The sequence below is a fragment of the Musa acuminata genome, chromosome BXJ2-10 (assembly GCF_036884655.1).
Source record: "Musa acuminata AAA Group cultivar baxijiao chromosome BXJ2-10, Cavendish_Baxijiao_AAA, whole genome shotgun sequence".
Taxonomy (NCBI): Eukaryota; Viridiplantae; Streptophyta; class Magnoliopsida; order Zingiberales; family Musaceae; genus Musa; species Musa acuminata.
In genome coordinates, this window is record NC_088347.1 from 654,448 (window position 1) to 674,927 (window position 20,480).

The 20,480-nt window shown below is 43.9% G+C and overlaps 1 protein-coding gene across 1 annotated transcript in view; it reads left to right on the top strand.

Annotated features, from left to right (window-relative positions):
* The first annotated feature begins 669 nt into the window (after positions 1-669).
* Positions 670-20,480, top strand: part of LOC135624233 (uncharacterized) — a 46,937-nt gene continuing 27,126 nt past the window's right edge. Inside the window, exons 1-4 of the mRNA XM_065127648.1 lie at positions 670-1,111; positions 3,629-3,769; positions 3,845-4,210; positions 4,445-4,687. Of these exons, the coding sequence (XP_064983720.1) occupies positions 755-1,111; positions 3,629-3,769; positions 3,845-4,210; positions 4,445-4,687 (1,107 nt within the window). The 5' untranslated portion in view covers positions 670-754. The remainder of the gene's footprint in view (positions 1,112-3,628; positions 3,770-3,844; positions 4,211-4,444; positions 4,688-20,480) is intronic.

Sequence of the window (20,480 nt, forward strand, 5' to 3'; positions counted from 1 at the left end):
TAAATAGTATTTATAATAATTTTAATTAATGTTACCTAAATAAAAAAAATAATATGTTATAGTATTTTGATCATTATGATAAAAATACCATAAAACTTACTTAAAAACCACTATAAATCATTCAAATAGACTCTTAACCTTAAACACTATAGTGAGTTCACTCACCTTATAGATAAAACTATGCTATGGTTAAGGCCAATCCATCCACTTGGATAAGTGCATTTATTAGTTGGGTAAGAGATATTTTCTACGTTATTCGAAACAAGAACATCATTTGAAAAAAAAAAAATATTTTGAATAAAAAAATAAAAAAAATCAAGGAATTCGTCCAAAAACTTTTCACTGACGAAAACGTCTATATGTACTTCAAAAAAAAAAAAGACTTTTTAGGATATTTATGGGATATTGAAATGTAGAGGGGCAAATATGTTATATAGAAGCTTTGGAAGGATATTTATGTAAAACAATTTTTTTGGCTACCTTAATGAGTTTAAACGACTTTTTTTTTTCTATTTTCATAAAGCAGACCTTTTCAAAGATGATATCATCTTGATGTTATGTAACAGTAACACATTTAAAAAACTAACTTCGTCATCGTCTCCGTGGCTCAACTGCCTCCCTAACGTAATGACCGTAGGGTACTGCCCATCGTCGATCAAACGGTCTCCATATTTTGCTCAGTATAATTCCCCTTGGTGGAAATTCCACGGCGGAAAGGAAGACAGCAGATCCCTGAGGGAAACCCTCTACTCCCATGGCGGCGACCGTCTCCTCCACCGGGGGCGTTCGATCCCTCTGGCTGCTCCTATGGCTAGGGTTAGCGCAAGGGTTCGGGCTGGCCGACTCAGTTGCAGCCGCCCTCAAAGTTCCCTTCCGCGTCAAGGACGTGCTCCCCATCCTTCCCCACCAGATTTCCTGGCCGGTCATGAACAACCTCCACAGCGCTGTCGATCTCCTACCGTCCTTTGTCGGATCCGTTGTCCCCGGTGCCGGAACCGTCGGTTGGAAGGGCGCCTGCTTCTTCGAGAATGAAGCACGGCTTGACTTCACCGAGCATGTCAGTGGAGGCGGCAACGAGAGCAGCCTCAATGGCGGGATCCTACATCTTAAGGCAAATTCCTGTTACTTCATTCTTTTGCTAGCAATTGAATCAGATTCTTGGTTAATAAGAACATCCGATCATCAAATCTCGTTACAGTCAGGTACATGTACGGACATTGTGAAGTTGTTGCTGTATCATCTTGCATTACTCTTACAGGTGGCCGTTGGCAAATAAATTCCCAATAAATTTATATATCTTCCATCTAATGATTAATATGTCTTTAAAGAAAAGGTTTGTTTGGATCTTATTTGCAGCTTCTATGATAGCTAAGTACTACTCTTATGGAGTGACAACGGTTTGATTCCACCCAAATATGTCACAAACTCATTTACAAAGTATGAGATGTTTTCCAAAGCTGTCCCATCTTGAACCCAGTAAGACTGATCCCAACACAAGTCTTCCCAACTACCTATTGAACTGACTAGTATGAACGAGTTGGATTGTGTGTTTCCTATTACAAAGTTCACAATGTGCATCATCGAACATTAGTTCCATAAGAGTAGCAACAAAACTAGTTTGTATTTAATCACTAAGTTATCAAGACAACTAAAGTTTCTAGATAAACACCCTAAATGGACATAAATTAACATATGTGCTAATATTGTTGATTGTTCATAAGATAAAATATAATATCCTATAAATAATATATATGACCTCCAATTGGATTTATGATGTGAGCCTGATGATGAAATCCTGATACTGATTTTTTTTTAATTGCAAGACCTAAATTCATTTGAGAACCTAGGTTTGATGGATTTTTTACATGGCTGAAATAAATCGAGTCGCCTTTTGAGCCTAAAATCCGTTGTCATTCCTAAGTTCCCTGGTTCAGATGAATGACTGATCAAGCATATGGATCATGAATTTGTATTGCTTTTTCTCATAGCAACTGCCTTTATGTCATGAAGTAGTTATATGACAACTCAAGGCTGCTTTTCTATATTATTACCATAGTTTGGAGGAATCAGGAGGTCAGGAAAAAATAGAATCAGCCAACAAGCTTCAAAGATTCACAAAAGTCTCATCTATATGGTTTGTTATATTAAAGCTTTTGGATTGCTTATGACCTTTTATTCTCCAAAATTACACCTTACAAATTTTCTTTTTCTTTCAAGTTTGTAAAAGGAGACAGCAAAATTTCCACCTTTTGTTATCCTTTTTATGTTATCCACTTCTATTCCATTCTTGCCTTTTTCTTATGATTAAACCCCAGTTCAACTTAGCGCTGGGTCAATTCTGCCTAAAACCACCCAGGCTGACCACTTGTGGAGGTGAAATGCTTTTGGTAGAGACCTGATATGCTTTAGCTCTGATATAGCTCACAGTCCTTGGTTTGAGTTGAGAGGAGCAGGCCTGATCCAGTATGGAGAAGGTTTTTCTGGTTCAAGGACTTCTAACTTGGTGTAGGAGAGAATGGAAACAAGAGTCCTTCTCCAGAAGGAAATGCTGAGCACAGTTCTACCTGCTTGAAATGCAGTATTATCTGATAGGAATTTCATTCATGGAATGCCTCTGAAGTTGGATCTTAGTTGATTGGATATTTGTAAATCTTAGATGGGCAAGTAGACTTCAGTTATTTTATGGCAGAGTTAAATAATAAATGTTAGAGGTTTCTGGTTGTGTGGTTTTAATTTTTAAATTTTTTACTTGTAATTTGAGAAAATTGGCTCTGTGGTTATCAAATATTTGAAAAGATATCTTGAGCTTCAAAATGGAAAGATAACAGAGCATGGACTCTATGTGTTATATATCCCTTTCTTTTAAGCTCTAATATCTAAACATTAGATAAGACCCACAGAAATGATGGTTTATGAAGTATAAAAAGTTATAGTTAATGCTCAAAATTTAGCTTTCTTTGAGTTGATTCTTGAATGTCCAAAAACGCTTTGACTATTTTCCATGTGAGATTGTTTCTCTTTAGATCAATTTCTTTGCATGTAAAGACTGCAGAGAGTGGCATTGATGTTCACAAAAAAGAACTATCATCTTTGGATTTAAGTGTATATCAATGAATAGTATCATCTTTGGATGTACAATTTTCAATTTTGGAACCTTGTATTTTTAGTTAATTTTAATGCAGATTGCGTAACATTCTTAAGAACGGTCTGGCAATTCTGAACCAATGATGATTGTGAAGCTGGAATCTTGTCCTTGAATTTGAATGGCCCCATGAAAACAGTGGTTTGTGATTTATGTACTTCTCTTAGGTAATACACTTAGTTGTTATTGCCTAATCTTTTTCACTATAGATTTTCCTATAGGGATGGATATCCATAGTAAATCCCTTAAAACTTTAGTTTCAAAAAACTAATTTGTTATTTAATTTCATTTGTCTATGGATTAATTAAGCATTTAGAGTGGCTATAAGTTTTCTAGAGATACCAATACAATTTTTAAATTAAATGAGTTTATGCTGTGAACGCGAAACTCTTTGAATACCATACATTAACGTTATTGGTTTTGCTACAGTACCTTCTTTGAGAGTGTCCCTTATAGATGTTAATTTTCGTGCCTCTTCTTTTGCAGACGGATGCAGCACATAGCTGGACATGTATGGATCTCTATGTATTTGCAACACCATACAGGATAATGTGGGATTACTACTTCTCTGCTCGAGAACACACACTAGTGATAACGTCATGGGAAGAGCCAGCAGAAATGGAATATGTATATTTTGATTTATTGTTTGTTTTGTTTCCTTCTTTCTGAGAAAATTTATAACTGTATCTTAACAATTTCCAGGTAAAACAACATGGTATTTCTGTATTTCTTATGCCGTCAGGGATGCTTGGAACTTTGCTCTCTCTGATTGATGTTTTACCTCTTTTTTCGAACACTGGCTGGGGTCAGAATGCAAATATAGCATTTTTAGAGAAGCATATGGATGCCACTTTTCAGAGGCGTTCTCAACCTCATCAGGCTACAATTAGAGTGGAAGATGTTCATTCTGGTGACTTCCTAGCAGTATCAAAGATACGTGGTCGTTGGGGTGGTTTTGAGACATTAGAAAAATGGGTGACCGGTGCATTCGCTGGGCATACAGCAGTTTGCTTAAAGGATGCCATGGGTAATCTTTGGGTTGGAGAATCTGGACATGAAAATGACAAGGTACTTAAAAGAACACACTTTAATTCTTTATTCTTTGGATAAATATGTTTCTAACATTTTGATTATAGAGTAAAAGAGATACTTAATGTGTTCAAGTTTAGTCATATCCTACTTTAAACTTTTCCCTGACATTGTTATGTAGCATACAGTTGTCTTAACTCTGGCAGTTTCCAAAACGATCAGTCAATCATTAATATGCATAGGTCTCCAGTTAAGTTTATGGTATCATGACAGGGAGAGGAGATCATTGTGGTAATTCCATGGGATGAGTGGTGGGACTTGGCATTGAAGGATAATTCTAGCCCTCATATAGCTCTGCTGCCTTTACATCAAGATTTGCATGCAATATTCAATGAAACAGCAGCATGGGATTATGCTCGAAGCATGTCTGGAAAGCCCTATGGGTATCACAATATGATATTTAGCTGGATTGATACTGTTGCTGAAAATTATCCGCCTCCTCTTGATGCTAATTTGGTATGATCTTATGTGATGATTCATACAAAATATTTGATTCTTTTACTTTCTTTCTTTAGTTGTTTTATGTTTCATATTACTGCACTCTAATATTAATTTTTCACAAATGGATCATGAAGGCTTGGTAACAACACATGTTTTTACTCTTATAAGGGTTAGCAGTTATTTGTTACCTTTTTGCATGTCTCCATTCTTATGGAATTGTTGACACAGGACCATGTAGCATTATGCACACAAAAAGCTGTACTTGTCACCTTGTTGCATGCCCTCCATTACCATGGAGTTGTTGTTACGGACCATGAAATAGTATTATGCATTGTAACAAAATGATGGAGAAGAAAAAAGGATATAAGGAGCATATCTGACACCATTGCCCATTTCACAGTAGTTTTTCAATTCTTTTGGGTAGGGGAATGGCAAATCTGCCACCATGACTTGAGAGTATCTAGTTTACCAAGTGATTTCAATGACATTTTTATCTACGACATTTGAAACTTTAATAATAAACTTCTCTTTTAATGGAACAAAAGAGAAGAGGAGAAAAAGAGAAAAAAAAAGAAAATACAGAAAATTTTTAATAATAAATTTAAATCATGTTGATTCAACTTTAGCTCTGATGATTTTGTTCATGTTATTGGTTGATTTTGAAAAGATATGCTCAACCTGAAAAATAATTTAGTTCATGGTTTTCAGAGTTCCTTTAAAACATGGATGAATATGTCTGTCGGGTATTATACCAACAATATTGATCCCAATTGGTGCCCTACTAGTATTGTACATGTATCGTGTTAATATAGATTAGTATTGATCGATATTGTCAACCAGAAAAATAATTTAGTTCGTGGTTTTCAAAGTTCCTTTAAAACATAGATGAATATGTTTGTCGGGTAGCATCCCAACAATATTGATCCCAATTGGTGCCCTACTAGTATTGTACATGTATCGTGTTAATGTATATTAGTATTTATCGATATTGTCAGACTAGCAAAGAGAGAAAGAGAGGAAGAGGACAAGGTTGAGGAGGTAAATGAGGTAAAGGAGGTAATAGTGGAGGAGGTGGAGGAGCTACCATACCGCAGAAGAGAGGCAGCATAACATGGACGTTCAGCAGATAAGTAGTGGCAATATGTAACACCCTACTCCTAGTTCCATCCATACCTTCCAAGCATGACTAAGGTAGGATGCCACATTTTTATATCCTTATTACTACTATTGATATGAATGCAGCGGAAGGTTTGCAATCTTATAATTAAAATATTTTAATGTACTAAACAAAACGACAGAGTTTCTCCTATACATAATGATTTTGACAGTTGTATAAAATTTTAACATTTAACCAAAAAGGAAAATCCAAACATAACATGTCCAAAATTTATATACAGACAATGTCCATAAGTCATCGTCCATATTTGGGTTGGCAGGGGCCTGCACGTGCTAGAATTAAAATATTTTAATGTACTAAACAAAACGACAGAGTTTCTCCTATACATAATGATTTTGACAGTTGTATAAAATTTTAACATTTAACCAAAAAGGAAAATCCAAACATAACATGTCCAAAATTTATATACATACAATGTCTATAAGTCATCGTCCATATTTGGGTTGGCATGGGTCTGCACGTGCTTGTTTCCCTCCTCGATCACTTGGGTGTAGTGCTAGTATCCTTATTTGCAAAATATGGCTTATAATGAATAATCACTCAGTAAGTATAAGCCTTTATAACTTTAATTAGATAAGCATGCATCATGTTATTTATATAATGTTTCAAAATAATTAGTATAAGACATTTAACCCTACACATAAGATGCGTAAAATAAAGGCATAAAATTCTACGTCGAAATAACTTGAAATGCTTATATGCACATGTAGGAAACATAGCTATTCATGTACTTCTACGCCCCATATCATAACATATACGTGTACTCCCACATCGCATCGTCACGGACTTAGCTAAAATTGCCTAAGTTGTGAGGCACCCTTGCGACAAAATCACGAACTTAGTTGGAGTTGCCTAAGTCGTGAAGCAATTTTGTACCAATTTCTCGGACTTAGTTGGGATTGCTTAAGTCATGTCGCACCCTTGCGATATGCATCCGTTAAAGGTCAGCTAATTTGCAACCTCGCTTAGGTCCCGTAGGACCTGTAAAAAGAGTAAGTTAATTAGTTCGAAAACGAGCGGCGAACAAGTCCCGACGTCTTGCAAAAAAGGAAGTTTTACAAGCAATTCCGCAAACACTTTGATTGCAAGAGAGAAAAGAGAGGAAGGAGAAAACAAGGACTTTAGAAGGCAAAACGAATAGTCGCAAGTCCACAAACAACTGCTCACCGGGTGTTGGGCGCAATGGCAAGTTCTCATCAAGTTAAAATGCGAACTTGTGTATACCGATCAACGCTTAACACTACTCCAAAGCCCAATCCACCCATGTTGTCACGGACAAACTTCTAAATAGGATGTTTGATGTAATGCTTATGTATGTCCGTGTCTCTTAGTTTGTTCATGCTTTGCACAGCATGTAGAGGGATGGTTGAAGGCTTAACAGCCCCATTTTAGTTGGGTTTGGTTGTCGTTTTAGGCTTGTAAATAAAGGTTGTGTCATGTGGACACTTGTGAGAGAATTCGGTCTGTAGTGGACTATTTTGACCCTTTGTTGTACAACCGTTCAGAGCTTGTAAAGTCTGTTTGTAATTTGCATTGGCTATGAAGTGTTTTCGAAAATGTTTACTTGTGGATTTCGAGTGAGACACTTTCTCTAACCCGTTTTCTCTTTTGTAGGTCCTAAGGGACCATGGGAGGTTTCGGGGAGGTTGACCTTTGCGGACGGACACGCAAGGGTGCCGCACGACTTAGGCAAAACTAGCTAAGTCCGTGACAGATGATATCGGAGCCGGACAAGCACTCATATAAACACTTGGCATGCAAACGTGGGGAACCTAACAGGGCTACGTTGAGGGCAGCCAGCATGTACGACCGTTTGGGGGAAAACGGGTATGGAGATGCAAGGAAAAGGAGTCTCTCAGAGGAGCGGACATATGAGATTGACATTCAGAGGAATGGCCAACCCTTTGCGCAAGAGGCACCATGAGAACAAGCAAGCTTGGAAGAATGCGTAGCGCATAAAGGTTGGGATGGCTGAGTTCGAGCTACGGCTCGACGTTGACAACTATACTTGATGGTGCTCAAGGCAAGCGAGGCGCTTATTAAAGGATGAGACCATAAAAGGTGGAATGAGTTACTCTACGACCGAAAGAATTATGCAAAGCTCACAGAGGTGAGGGAAATTGCTAACTCGAAGAATTCGGTACTCATTTAAGGGCTTGTATGCGGACGATGGAATGTTCGTGGCCATCCCAAGGCGACCGAAACTCGGTGCCATGGAGCATTGAAACTTTCTCTTCGACATGAGAAGGATACGTCCGTGGGAGGCTGAAGTGTGTAGCGAGTTTAACATGTTGCTAGGCCTTGAGTGGTGCAGCGGGGACTGTATTGACGTGGAGTCGTAATCTAGTAAGTGCGTTTGCAGGAGGAAAAACAATACACAGTTTGTTCAGCAAATTAGAGTAGTCTAAGGGGATGGTGGTCTTCGAAACTTTCAGAGAGAAGGAAACAAAGAGAGATGTTGCTCTAATGGGATAGATATCCAGGAGGGATAAGTCCCGGCTCTCTAAAGGGAAAATCATGTGCAACAGACTGCACATGTTAAGGAGTATCTAAAAAACAACTCCACGAAGCTCAATGGACTGAGCGAGCTGTCACGAACGGTCGTCGCGCACCCGCAACAACTCCGTTCAACGAACTGTTTGTCGCTCACACCCACATGTACAGCTGCTTGACAGCATGTTTTCCTATGGTTTTGGGCCATTTTGCTTGTAAATATGTAAGTTCGAACAAGCTGCAGCGTTGCAAAGCGACCGCTCACCGAACCGAGCAAAACAGCCCTAAAACAACCCAAAACAGCTCCGTTTTCACGTGCCACGGGAGGTGAGCGGAGAGCTGCCTCCGCTCACCAAAATGTCAGCCATCTCAGACCCCAGGAACCCCCCGGGTGGCACATGGCTGGATGGGGCTTCGGTTATATACCGGGCGTTGAACACTCTTTCGCAAGTTCGCACATGACCTTTACGGGAACTTGGTTTTGCGCCCGGGACCAGGTGAGCGACTGTTTGTGGGCTTGCAGCTGTTCGTTCATCCTTGAAAGCCTTGTTTTTCTCCCTCTCCCTCTTTTCTCTTGTGCACACAAGGTGTTCGACGAATTGCTTGTAAAGCTTTCCTTTTCGCGAGACTTCGGGACTTGTCCGTTGCTCGTTCTTTCGATCTAACTCTCTTTCTCTTTTACAGGTCCTTCGGGACCTGCGAGAGGTTACAAAGTGGGCTGATCCTTACGGAGCAAGATCGCAAGGGCGAAGCGCGACTTAGGCAACGCAAGCTAAGTTCGCGTCTTTGCCACAAGGGTGACTCGCGACTTAGGCAACGCAAGCTAAGTTCGCGTCTTTGGCCGCAAGGGTGCCGCACGCCTTAGGCAATTCCAGCTAAGGTCGTGACATTGTGGTATCAGAGCGGGCAAGCTCTTCGATCGAACAGCGAACGAACTTCGCAACTTCGCCATGGCAAAGCATCGTGGCGAATCAAGCAAGACGGGGCAAGCCGGACCCTTGCCCCAAGCAGCCGCAGGTGGGCTGCATGTGCACACTCGCTCTCATGCTGTTGGAGCCGCTCAAGAGGAGCGCGACAGCGAACAGGATGAGCGAGAAATTGGCAACTCTCCGCGAGCGGAGGAAGCGCAATCTGGTGCGCTAACTGGGAAAAAGAGTCATAAGGAGAGACTCACGACGGCGGAAACCCGCCTGGATGTTCTGGAAGCGAGCATGGAGGAACTCTACCATGGCCAACAAAGACTTGTTGGGGTAGAGAGCTCGCAAGAGGAAGCGGAGTCCAGGATCGACAAGGTCGAGGCCCTAGTCGACCGACTGTCCGATGACACCAAGGACTCCGTGCAGCACTTACAGGATGTTGTGGCGGAACTCACTACAAAGGTGGCCATGCTCACAAGAACGCTAAATGCGGGAGGGAGCAACACCCGCGGTGCACCGCCACAAAATTTGAGGGCACCTGAGCCCTATGGATATGGAGGAGCCAGAGATGCCAAGGAGCTCGAGAACTTTCTGTTCGACATGGAGCAATACTTCCGAGCTACGAGGCCCGATTCTGAAGATACCAAAGTTTCCATAGCAACAATGTATCTGAACGGAGATGCGAAACTTTGGTGGCGCACTCGTTGGGAGGAGATCCAACAAGGTCGGTGTCGAGTCGACACATGGGAAGACTTGAAGCGGGAGTTGAGAACTCAGTTCCTACCGGAGAATACAGAGTTCGTCGCAAGAAGGAAGTTGAGACAACTCCGCCAAAGTACCACCATCCGAGACTATGTGAAGCAGTTTTCTGCACTAATGCTGGACATACAGGACATGTCCGAGAAGGACAAGTTGTTCAGCTTCCTTGATGGTTTGAAACCATGGGCTCAACAGGAGCTGAATCGAAGGAATGTTACCGATGTAGTCGGGGCAATTGTAGCTGCAGAAAGGCTCACCGACTTTGTTTCCTCTGAAGACCCAGCGAGAAGGAAACAATCTTCAGGCAATCGCCCTCCAAAACATTCTCGAGGGAAGGAGCTCGGGGGCAAACAGAAGAAGAAGAGCTCCCACAAAGGGCCGAACCCGAAAGGCAAGGCCTCAAAACCTGGAGGATGCTTCTTGTGCGGAGGACCGCACATGGTGAGGGAGTGCCCACAAAAACAGGCACTCAATGCATTGACGGCTTCCATCCACCCTCCCCGATCGGACAAGGGCAAAGCTGTCGCCCTTAGCTCAAGCAGTTCTGAATCCAGCAGCGACGATGAGGAGTCGCAAGGACCCTAAATGGGAGCAATGCGTTTGCTGAACGCTATGCGGGGTCAAGTGGGGGAGAACATGAAGACGAAGGCACAAAAAGCAGGAAGTAGCGAGCTGATGTATGTGGACATCAAGCTAAATGGCCAAACGACCCGTGCAATGGTGGATACGGGCGCTACCCACAACTTCATAGCCGATCGCGAAGCACAGCGACTTGGGTTGACCTTGGAGAAGAGCCCAAGCCGAATGAAAGCGGTGAACTCGGAGGCCAAGCGAATCTCCGGGTTGGCGAAGGGTGTTCCTATCAAAATCGGGACTTGGAGCGGAAACACCAACATGATGGCCGTGCCACTAGACGACTTCCAAGTGATTCTTGGAATGGAGTTTATGCACGCGGCGAAGTTGGTGCCGATGCCGTTCTTGAACTCCCTATGTATGATGGGAGGCGATGACCCCTGCGTGGTTCCCGTCTCTCGGAGAGGAACCAAGGAGCCCCAACATATTTCGGCATTACAATTGAAGAAAGGGGTGCGAAAAGGCGAACTGACATTCGTGGCTGCTATGAAGCTAGAGCCACTCAACGAGGAGGCCATTCAAGAACCTGCTGTGGTGGCGAACGTCCTAAAAGAGTTCAAAGACGTCATGCCACCCGAGTTGCCGAAGACTCTTCCACCACGCAGAGGCGTGGATCACAGTATCGAGCTGGAGCCAGGAGTGAAGCCTCCAGCAAGACCACCCTACCGCATGCCTCCACCAGAGTTGGCAGAACTCAGGAAGCAGTTAGGTGAACTGCTAAGCGGTGGTCTCATCCGCAGCTCTAAAGCACCTTTCGGAGCTCCAGTTCTCTTCCAGAAGAAACAAGATGGGAGCCTCCGATTATGCGTCGACTACCGAGCCCTCAACAAAGTAATAGTGAAGAACAAGTATCCTATCCCGCTCATTGCGGACTTGTTCGATCAATTGGGCAAGGCGAAGTATTTCTCAAAACTCGACCTTCGGTCGGGATATTGGCAGGTGCGCATTGCTGAAGGCGACGAACCAAAGACTACTTGTGTGACCAGATATGGAGCGTTTGAGTTCTTGGTGATGCCTTTTGGCTTAACCAACGCTCCGGCCACATTCTGTACTCTCATGAACTAACTATTCAAGGAGTATTTGGATAAGTTCATGGTCGTCTACTTGGACGATATCGTCGTCTACAGCCAAACGCTCGAGGAGCATGTCAAGCACCTTCGGACGATTTTCAAGGTTCTCAGGGAGAACACGTTGTTCGTAAAAAGGGAGAAATGCTACTTTGCTCAAACTGAGATCCTATTCTTGGGGCATCGAATCGGTGATGGCTCCATTCGGATGGACAAGTCGAAGGTGCAAGCAGTTGCGGAATGGCGAACTCCAAAGAAGGTGCTAGAGTAGTGATCCTTCCTTGGTTTCGTCAACTACTATCGACGCTTCATTGCCGGATATTCGAAGCGGGCAACCCCACTGACGGAGTTACTGAAGAAGGAGCAGCCTTGGAAGTGGTCGGACAAATGTGAGATAGCATTCCAAGACCTGAAGGCTGCTGTCCTAGAAGAACCAGTGCTCAAATTGCCAAACTATGGAGAGCCCTTTGAAGTCCACACAGATGCTTCGGACTTCGTTATTGGAGGAGTACTCATGCAGGAAGGTCATCCGGTGGCCTACGAGAGCCGCAAACTCAACGAGACCGAGAGGCGGTATCCAGTGCATGAGAAGGAGATGACAGCAGTGATCCACTGTCTACGAGTTTGGCGACACTACCTTCTCGGGTCGCGATTTGTGCTGAGGACAGACAACATCGCCCTGAGTTATTTCCAAACTCAGAAGAAGCTCTCCCCAAAGCAAGCCCGGTGGCAGGACTTCCTGGCTGAATTTGATATGGCAATGGAATACAAGCCCGGGAAGGCGAATGTCGTGGCCGATGCGCTGAGTCGGAAAGTGGAATGCGTGAATGCTGCACAATTGGAGGGCAGAGGCCAAGCAAGTCAGTTACACTCCAACTTCCTTTCCCGAATCAGAGATGGACTGTATAGTGATCCCCAGGCAGTTATCCTGATGCAGCTCATCAAAGAAGGCAAGGCACGACGATTTTGGATCCAGGAGGGACTTGTTTACACAAAAGGGAATGGGGTTTATGTTCCCCGAGTGGACAATTTAAGGCGTGAACTCTTAAAAGAGTGTCACGATTCCCTTTGGGCTGGACACCCCAGCATTCACAGAACGTTGGCTCTCGTGGAGAGGGCCTTCTACTGGCCAAAGATGGGGATTGATGTGGAGGAGTATGTTCGAACATGCCTTACTTGCCAACAAGACAAGGCGGAGCAGCGGAAGCCGATGGGACTTTTGGAGCCGTTGCCCGTACCAGAAAGGCCATGGGAGAGCATTTCCTTAGACTTCATATCAAGCTTGCCACCTGTAGGGAGACTTGGATCGATACTCGTGGTGGTCGATCGGTTTTCAAAGTATGCAACTTTCATTGCTGCTCCCCTACACTGTTCAGCTGAAGAGGCGGCCAGACTGATGATGAAGGGTGTAGTGAAGTATTGGGGAGTCCCACACAATATCATTAGTGATCGAGACGCTCGGTTCCTGGGACGATTCTGGACCGAGCTATTCAAATTGTTGGGGTCAAAGTTATACTTCTCTACAAGCCTCCACCCCCAGACGGATGGCCAGACTGAAAGAATAAATTCGCTCTTGGAGCAGTATCTCCGGCACTACGTGAGTGCCAATCAACGAGATTGGGTGAAGCTGTTGGACATCGCCCAATTCTCCTACAACTTGCAGCGGAGCTCTGCATCCAACAAGAGCCCCTTCGAAATTATCACAGGACAACAACCGTCGACTCCGCACACTATGGCAATTGGGTATATTGGGAGTAGTCCATCAGCCTATCATTTCGCAAAGGAGTGGCATCGAAATGCCGATATTGCGCGAGCTTACTTGGAGAAGGCGGCAAAACGGATGAAGAAGTGGGCAGACTTGGGAAGGCGACCACAAGAGTTCAAAGTTGGCGATTTGGTGTTGGTAAAGCTCCAACCAGCATCACTCCAATTCTTCAGGAACAGAGTTCATAAAGGATTGGTGCGTAAGTATGAAGGGCCCTTCCCAATTATCAGCAGAGTAGGCAATGTTTCTTACAAGTTGCAGCTGCCGGCGTGGTTCAAAATTCACAACGTTCTTCACGCCAGCAACCTGAAGGCCTACCATTCGGATCCGCAAGATGCCTCTCGAAGTGTTCCAACTCGGCTTCCTCCCATCACAGCCTCCTACGAGAAGCGAGTGGAAACCATTCTGGCGGATCGTAAGATAAAGCTACCCAGCGGAGCGGAGCAGACAGAGTACTTGGTGAAGTGGCGAAAGCTTCCCCGAACTGAAGCCAGTTGGGAGCCTGAAGACGCCCTACGACATGAAGAAGAAGTCATCAACAACTACCAACAAGCGTCGACGAGGGCGTCGACAGTTTAAGTGGGGGAGAATGTCACGAACGGTCGTCGCGCACCCGCAACAACTCCGTTCAACGAACCGTTCGTTGCTCACACCCGCATGTACAACTACTTGACAGCATGTTTTCCTATGGTTTTGGGCCATTTTGCTTGTAAATATGTAAGTTCGAACAAGCTGCAGCGTTGCAAAGCGACCGCTCACCGAACCGAGCAAAACAGCCCTAAAACAACCCAAAACAGCTCCGTTTTCACGTGCCACGGGAGGTGAGCGGAGAGCTGCCTCCGCTCACCAAAATGTCAGCCATCTCAGACCCCAGGAACCCCCCGGGTGGCACATGGCTGGATGGGGCTTCGGTTATATACCGGGCGTTGAACACTCTTTCGCAAGTTCGCACATGACCTTTACGGGAACTTGGTTTTGCGCCCGGGACCAGGTGAGCGACTGTTTGTGGGCTTGCAGCTGTTCGTTCATCCTTGAAAGCCTTGTTTTTCTCCCTCTCCCTCTTTTCTCTTGTGCACATAAGGTGTTCGACGAATTGCTTGTAAAGCTTTCCTTTTCGCGAGACTTCGGGACTTGTCCGTTGCTCGTTCTTTCGATCTAACTCTCTTTCTCTTTTACAGGTCCTTCGGGACCTGCGAGAGGTTACAAAGTGGGCTGATCCTTGCGGAGCAAGATCGCAAGGGCGAAGCGCGACTTAGGCAATGCAAGCTAAGTTCGCGTCTTTGCCACAAGGGTGACTCGCGACTTAGGCAACGCAAGCTAAGTTCGCGTCTTTGGCCGCAAGGGTGCCGCACACCTTAGGCAATTCCAACTAAGGTCGTGACAGAGCGGTGAGGAGTCGTCGTATGATCTCGCTTGAGACAATGCATTGGTGGATGCATTACAAGATCAAGTGGGGGAGCGACCCAAAGCAACACAAATGAAGACAAACTTAGAGTCGATATAGAGATCGAACTCAATGGAGGGTTGACCTGTGGAATGGTGGGCACGAGGGCCACCATTAACTTAATGCAAAATGAAGAGCGGAGCAACTTGGGTGTAACTTGGCGAAGTACCCAAGCCGTATGAAGGGAGCCAGCATAGAAGATGAAACATGGAGCAGAGGCACAGAGCTTTTCTTGGACAGAGGTCAAGGACATGAACTCTTGCAGAGGCAAGAGCAGGATTATGTCGTTCCATGGGTCCTTAATTCTGATGGAGCAGACTTATCTTGCATGGTGCCAAAGACTAAAGGAGCTTCTGGGCACATGCACCTTATCTCGGAGAAACATTTGATGGAGGAACTAAAACGACTCAACTTGCGGAGAAGTTGAGTTCAGAAGGCCTTGGCACTGGACAAGAGGACACGGAGGTGGGTACTCTTGAAGAATATGGTATAGTGTTGCCATTCAAATTGCCATGACAGAAGCGGTGTGTAACGGAGATTGTGCTGGTAGGGGTAGAGACCCAGGATCCAAACAATGGTGCACCATTTTCAACGAAGTTGGTGGACTTCGGGAGCTACTAGGCGACGGACTGTCCTAGAGCAGTGCTTCATCTAAGTGTGACCCAAGAGCGGGTGGATGAAGGTCGATTGCCAAAGGAGCGAACATAATCAAAAGTGGAAGAGGCCCTACGATATGTTGGCAGAGGCCACACATTGAGGGATTGCAATCCGAGTTTATCCCACAATGATCAGAATGCAATGGAGATGTCACAAGGAGGTGACATGGTGCAGCGGATCGTGGTGGAATAGTTCGTGGCAATGCGATAAACACAGATTGTAGTCTGGTGAGGGACTATATCATATGGAGGTATGATCGGGACCTATTGGGAGCTCCACTTCGGTGAACAACATGACAGCAAGAAGGGCTATGGATTCAAGGAGTGAAAGTCATGGTACCGTAGAGGCGGGGCTTCCGTGCGTGTATCGAATTTTGTATCGGATGAAAGTCTTGGTCATCAGCATATAGGGGTTGTGTACTACCGAGGGAAAAGTTTGAATGCAAGTACCAGTGAGTCCCATGGGAGGGACTTGATCATGCAGAACTATGATCGAAGCAGCTGGAGAGTTGGACTACTCTAGAGCCCATATTCGCTTAAGGGAGCTCAACAAATCAGAGGACAAGGTCGAGTAAGCGAACGTTGCTACCAAGGAAGCTAAGGAGAACAGAAGTAGTGCAAACCCTACAACATGATGGCAGAGGCCATGCATTGGAGTTGTAGTATGTCTGTCTTTTCATCGAATAAAGAGAGCTGCTTGGAGAACACAGAGTTGTTGAAGCAGGAGGTCGAAAGGGGCGAGGAAGCGACGATGAGTCCAGAGGGACTTAGCTATCAAAAACTAAGCATCAGTTAGAATGGTGGTAGACTCGGAGGAGTGTCACAGAGAGATATCTACTGATCGTGAAGAAAAGAGATGCAGATGCGAGGCGACGGATAGTAGGGCCATGGGCATGACAGTGCCATGGTACCGTAGAGGCGGGACTTCCGTGAAGTCATCGATCCCTTGCTCTCATGGAGGGAGAGCGCTTAGTCGTGAAAGGGGCCGAGGAGGTGGAGCATGCAGAGGCAAACTCCAAGTACCAAGACAAGGTTGAAGGGCAGAGGCTAAGGAACTTTGTAAGACCGGTGTCAACGAGCTTCTCATCAAGATAGCCGAGAGTGAAGGACTTCGGGTCGTGCAAGAGTGTACGACCGAGGACCGAAGCAGATAATATGCGGTGCTGTACCTTTGTTACTCAGTGGAGTAGACGGTAGGGTTGATGGAGAAGACGATATAATCCCAAAGGTGACCAAAACTATTAGAGACTTTGTTTTCGGAAATGTTTGCTTGTGGATCCCGAGTGAGGCGTTTTCTCTTTTGAAGGTCTTAAGGGACCATGGGAGGTTTTGGGGAGGTTGACCTTTGCGGACGGACACGTAAGGGTGTCGCACGACTTAGGCAAAACCAACTTAGTCCGTGACACTGTGCCACCTAGGGTGTTCTATGAGTCTGATATCGTTGACGTTTTGCGCACGGTTGCCGTTTGTAGAAACAGGTCTTGGCACGCGAAAACAAAGCCATTTTTGTGTAGTTTTGTCTGGTGGGGTGAGCGGTCGCACTACAGCATTGCGAACTGTTCTTGCTTACATTTTTAAGCAAAAACATAAAACCAAGGCACAACAGGTTGCTAAGGATCTGTAAAAGCATGCAAAAGCGATGAATGATTTGTTGAGTGAAGATGTTGCGGGTGCGCGACAATCGTTCGTGACAGCACGTCATCATAATATATACATGCACTCCTACACCGCACGTCATAATATATACGTGCACTCCCACATTGCATGTCATAATATATACGTGCACTTCCACACTGCACGTCATAATAGATACATGTACTCCCACACTACACATTATAATATATATGTTCCCTTCCACACTATACGTCATAATAGATACGTGCACACTCACACCTCATGTTACAATATATATGTGCACTCCCACATCGCACGTCATAATACATACGTGCACTCATATACCGTACGTAATCATATATGCATGATTACAAAATATTTTTATCGTAATTCATATAGTTTTATATTTACAAAATGTATACATTTATATTTAGCTCATGATGAGCTCATGACGATCATATCATTTGAAACATATTTTCCAAAATAAATCATGCATATGATAATGTATACGACCATTATTTTTCTAGTGATTAAACTTATACTTACTTGATTGAACAAAAAAATGATGATGTCAATAAAAGACTACGTTCCTTAATGATCGAGTGTGCTAAGGAGTGATACACCTATGAAATTGGGAGCATAGGGTCTTAAGATACATTAATTAAGAACCTTACCTCTTGACTTGTCGGTTGATAATAATTCATTGTAATAATCCATAAAAAAAGTTTGATAGAAGTCCTCATAAATAAACTATACTTAAATTGAAAATTCATCTAGATTTAATCACTAATTTTCTAACAATTCACTTTAAAATCAAATGAACTCCTCGAAATTTAGGGAGTTATGCTAATCTTATGGGATCCAATGAAGATTCAATTTGGTGGCTCACCCCCAAACCAACGGTCTTGCTGAGGTCACCAACCGTGCCATCCTTAAAGGTCTCAAAAAGTGAGTCGTCGGATTAAAAGGGTACATGGGTAGATGAGTTGCCGAGCATCCTATGGGCTTCTCGGACGACACCAAAGATCGGGTCGGGAGAATCACCATTCAGCCTAGCTTTTGGTACCAAGGCTATCCTATCACTCGAGATAGTCTTCCTGACACCTCGTGTCAAGAACTTCGATAAGGAAGCTTTCGAGGCAGGACTTCGAGTCGGACTCGACCTAGTCAATGACATTCGAGCAACTGCACACCTACTGTAGGGAAATCTAGGGGGTGATATCTTATGTGCAGCGGAATAACATAAAAACAAAATCCCTAATTTCCCAAAGATGTGTTCGTCGTCGTACGAAGATTGGTACGTAAAATTCGCAAAATAGAAAACTACGTATATGAAAGATTGTGTTACTTAGGAAGATTGTATATCCCTGAATCTTCGCAGATCTTTAGGAGAGGGTAAAGGAGGTCAAGCGTCCTCCTCTCTAGCGGTGATCCACATAGTAGGGTTGTGACGATGCTCCTCTAGTCTCCAAGCCTACTATCTGAGGTGGAGAGGGGGAGGAGAATAGGAGAGGTAACCCAAAAAGACTCTAGCCTATGAATCATTAGTTCCCTCCTATTTATAGAGGTCCCATATCAACTTAACCTTAATGGATCCTGCCTTATTGGGTATTGAATCTCTACCAAACTACCTAAGCCTCTTAGAATAATGGATCTTTATCCAATAATCTCTCATTAGTTCTAATTGGATCTCATCCATAGGATCCAATAATTCAGAGACTTATTGGATATCCAATAAGATACGGGCTCCGACAGATATTTCATATCCGAACCTCTACTCATCGCAACGTCTACCATATGTGTGTGACCCTCTAGGCTCAATATCGAGCTGGCCGTGAGTTATATATGTCAGAACTCATTCTAGCTCAGTGAATTATTATCTCCATAATAATTCACTTGACTCATCGACCGCGGATGTACTAAGTCACTACGCCACAGTCCCCAGACGATATAAGGGAATCTAATCCATTGGACCTATCTTCAATTATCGTATACCTATAGTCCCTCATCCATTTAATATCCCAAAGACCGTATACCAGGCATGGTGCTATCAGACCCTTATAGTTGCTACTCGAGTCTCGCTCTAATCGGATTCTCCCGGAGAACTCTTTTTCTCTCAATCCGAATAACCTTGGCTAGGGATTTGTTTGAGTAAGAACACATGAGATATTCCTCTCATGACGTCAAGAGTGGATGATCCTCTATCGACACTCAATAGTCCTCGTAAGGTTGGCTACCATTCTCGATGACCGGCTGTGCTAGATTTGGAACCTCCAGGCCTATAAGTCTGGTATCAATGAATGAAGTACTCATACAGGACATCCTTGGTGTCTCAAGTCTAAGGACCAGATACACCACTGGGACTATGGAATCGCTGTCTGACAATAAAGCATTATCAACCATCCAGTATTCCGTAAGCGGATCGCTCAGTGAACTCATTCTCCAATGAGCACTTGTACTGTATCCCTAGTGTCCCCACACGAGCAGCTATGAGACCAACTGCATCCATCATATGGACGGGTATACAGCACACCAATCTGTCCGGTTATCTCGATGTCCTTCTCGAGTAACCTATGATCGGTATTATTTAGGATCTGTGTTTAAAGGCGAATCGGTCTCATTATCGTGATCTTATCACGATCGGATTCTCATTATACAAATCCATGAACATCACAATATATTCAAGCAACAGGCAATATAAAGTTATAAAATGTCATAATATAATAGGCAAAAAGACTACGTGTTAAGTCACACGAGCCATCACTCACGTGATTGGCTTACAGGGTACCTATGACTAGCACCTACGAATGTTGAGATTTAAGAAGGTAGTGGCCAAGCACTACGACCGATATATCTGCCCCCGGTGCATTCCACTAGGAGACCTGGTGCTCTACAAGGTCGAGATAAGTGACCCGACCTGATCGTAAGGAAAACTAGCACTGTACCAAGAAGGATCGTACTGAGTCGTTGAAGTTGTCTGAGATGGGATATATTGTCTCAGGACAACAAAAGGTGTGGCGTTACTAAGAACATGACATGTCTTAAACTTAAAGAAGTTTTATCCTTAAGGCCCCCCTCGGGGTTCGGTCGAGGTACACTTCAAACTTGCAAAATGCATCCTTGGCATACTAATACTGTATACTAAACAATAGGAAGGCGTTACTTCATTACTTCAAGAAACATTACATTAGACAGATCAGATCTCTATAACCAAAATAAGATACCGATCTACAAAAAAAGAAAGAGAACCAGGAACCAACATCAGAACTTTAAAAGCGGTTGG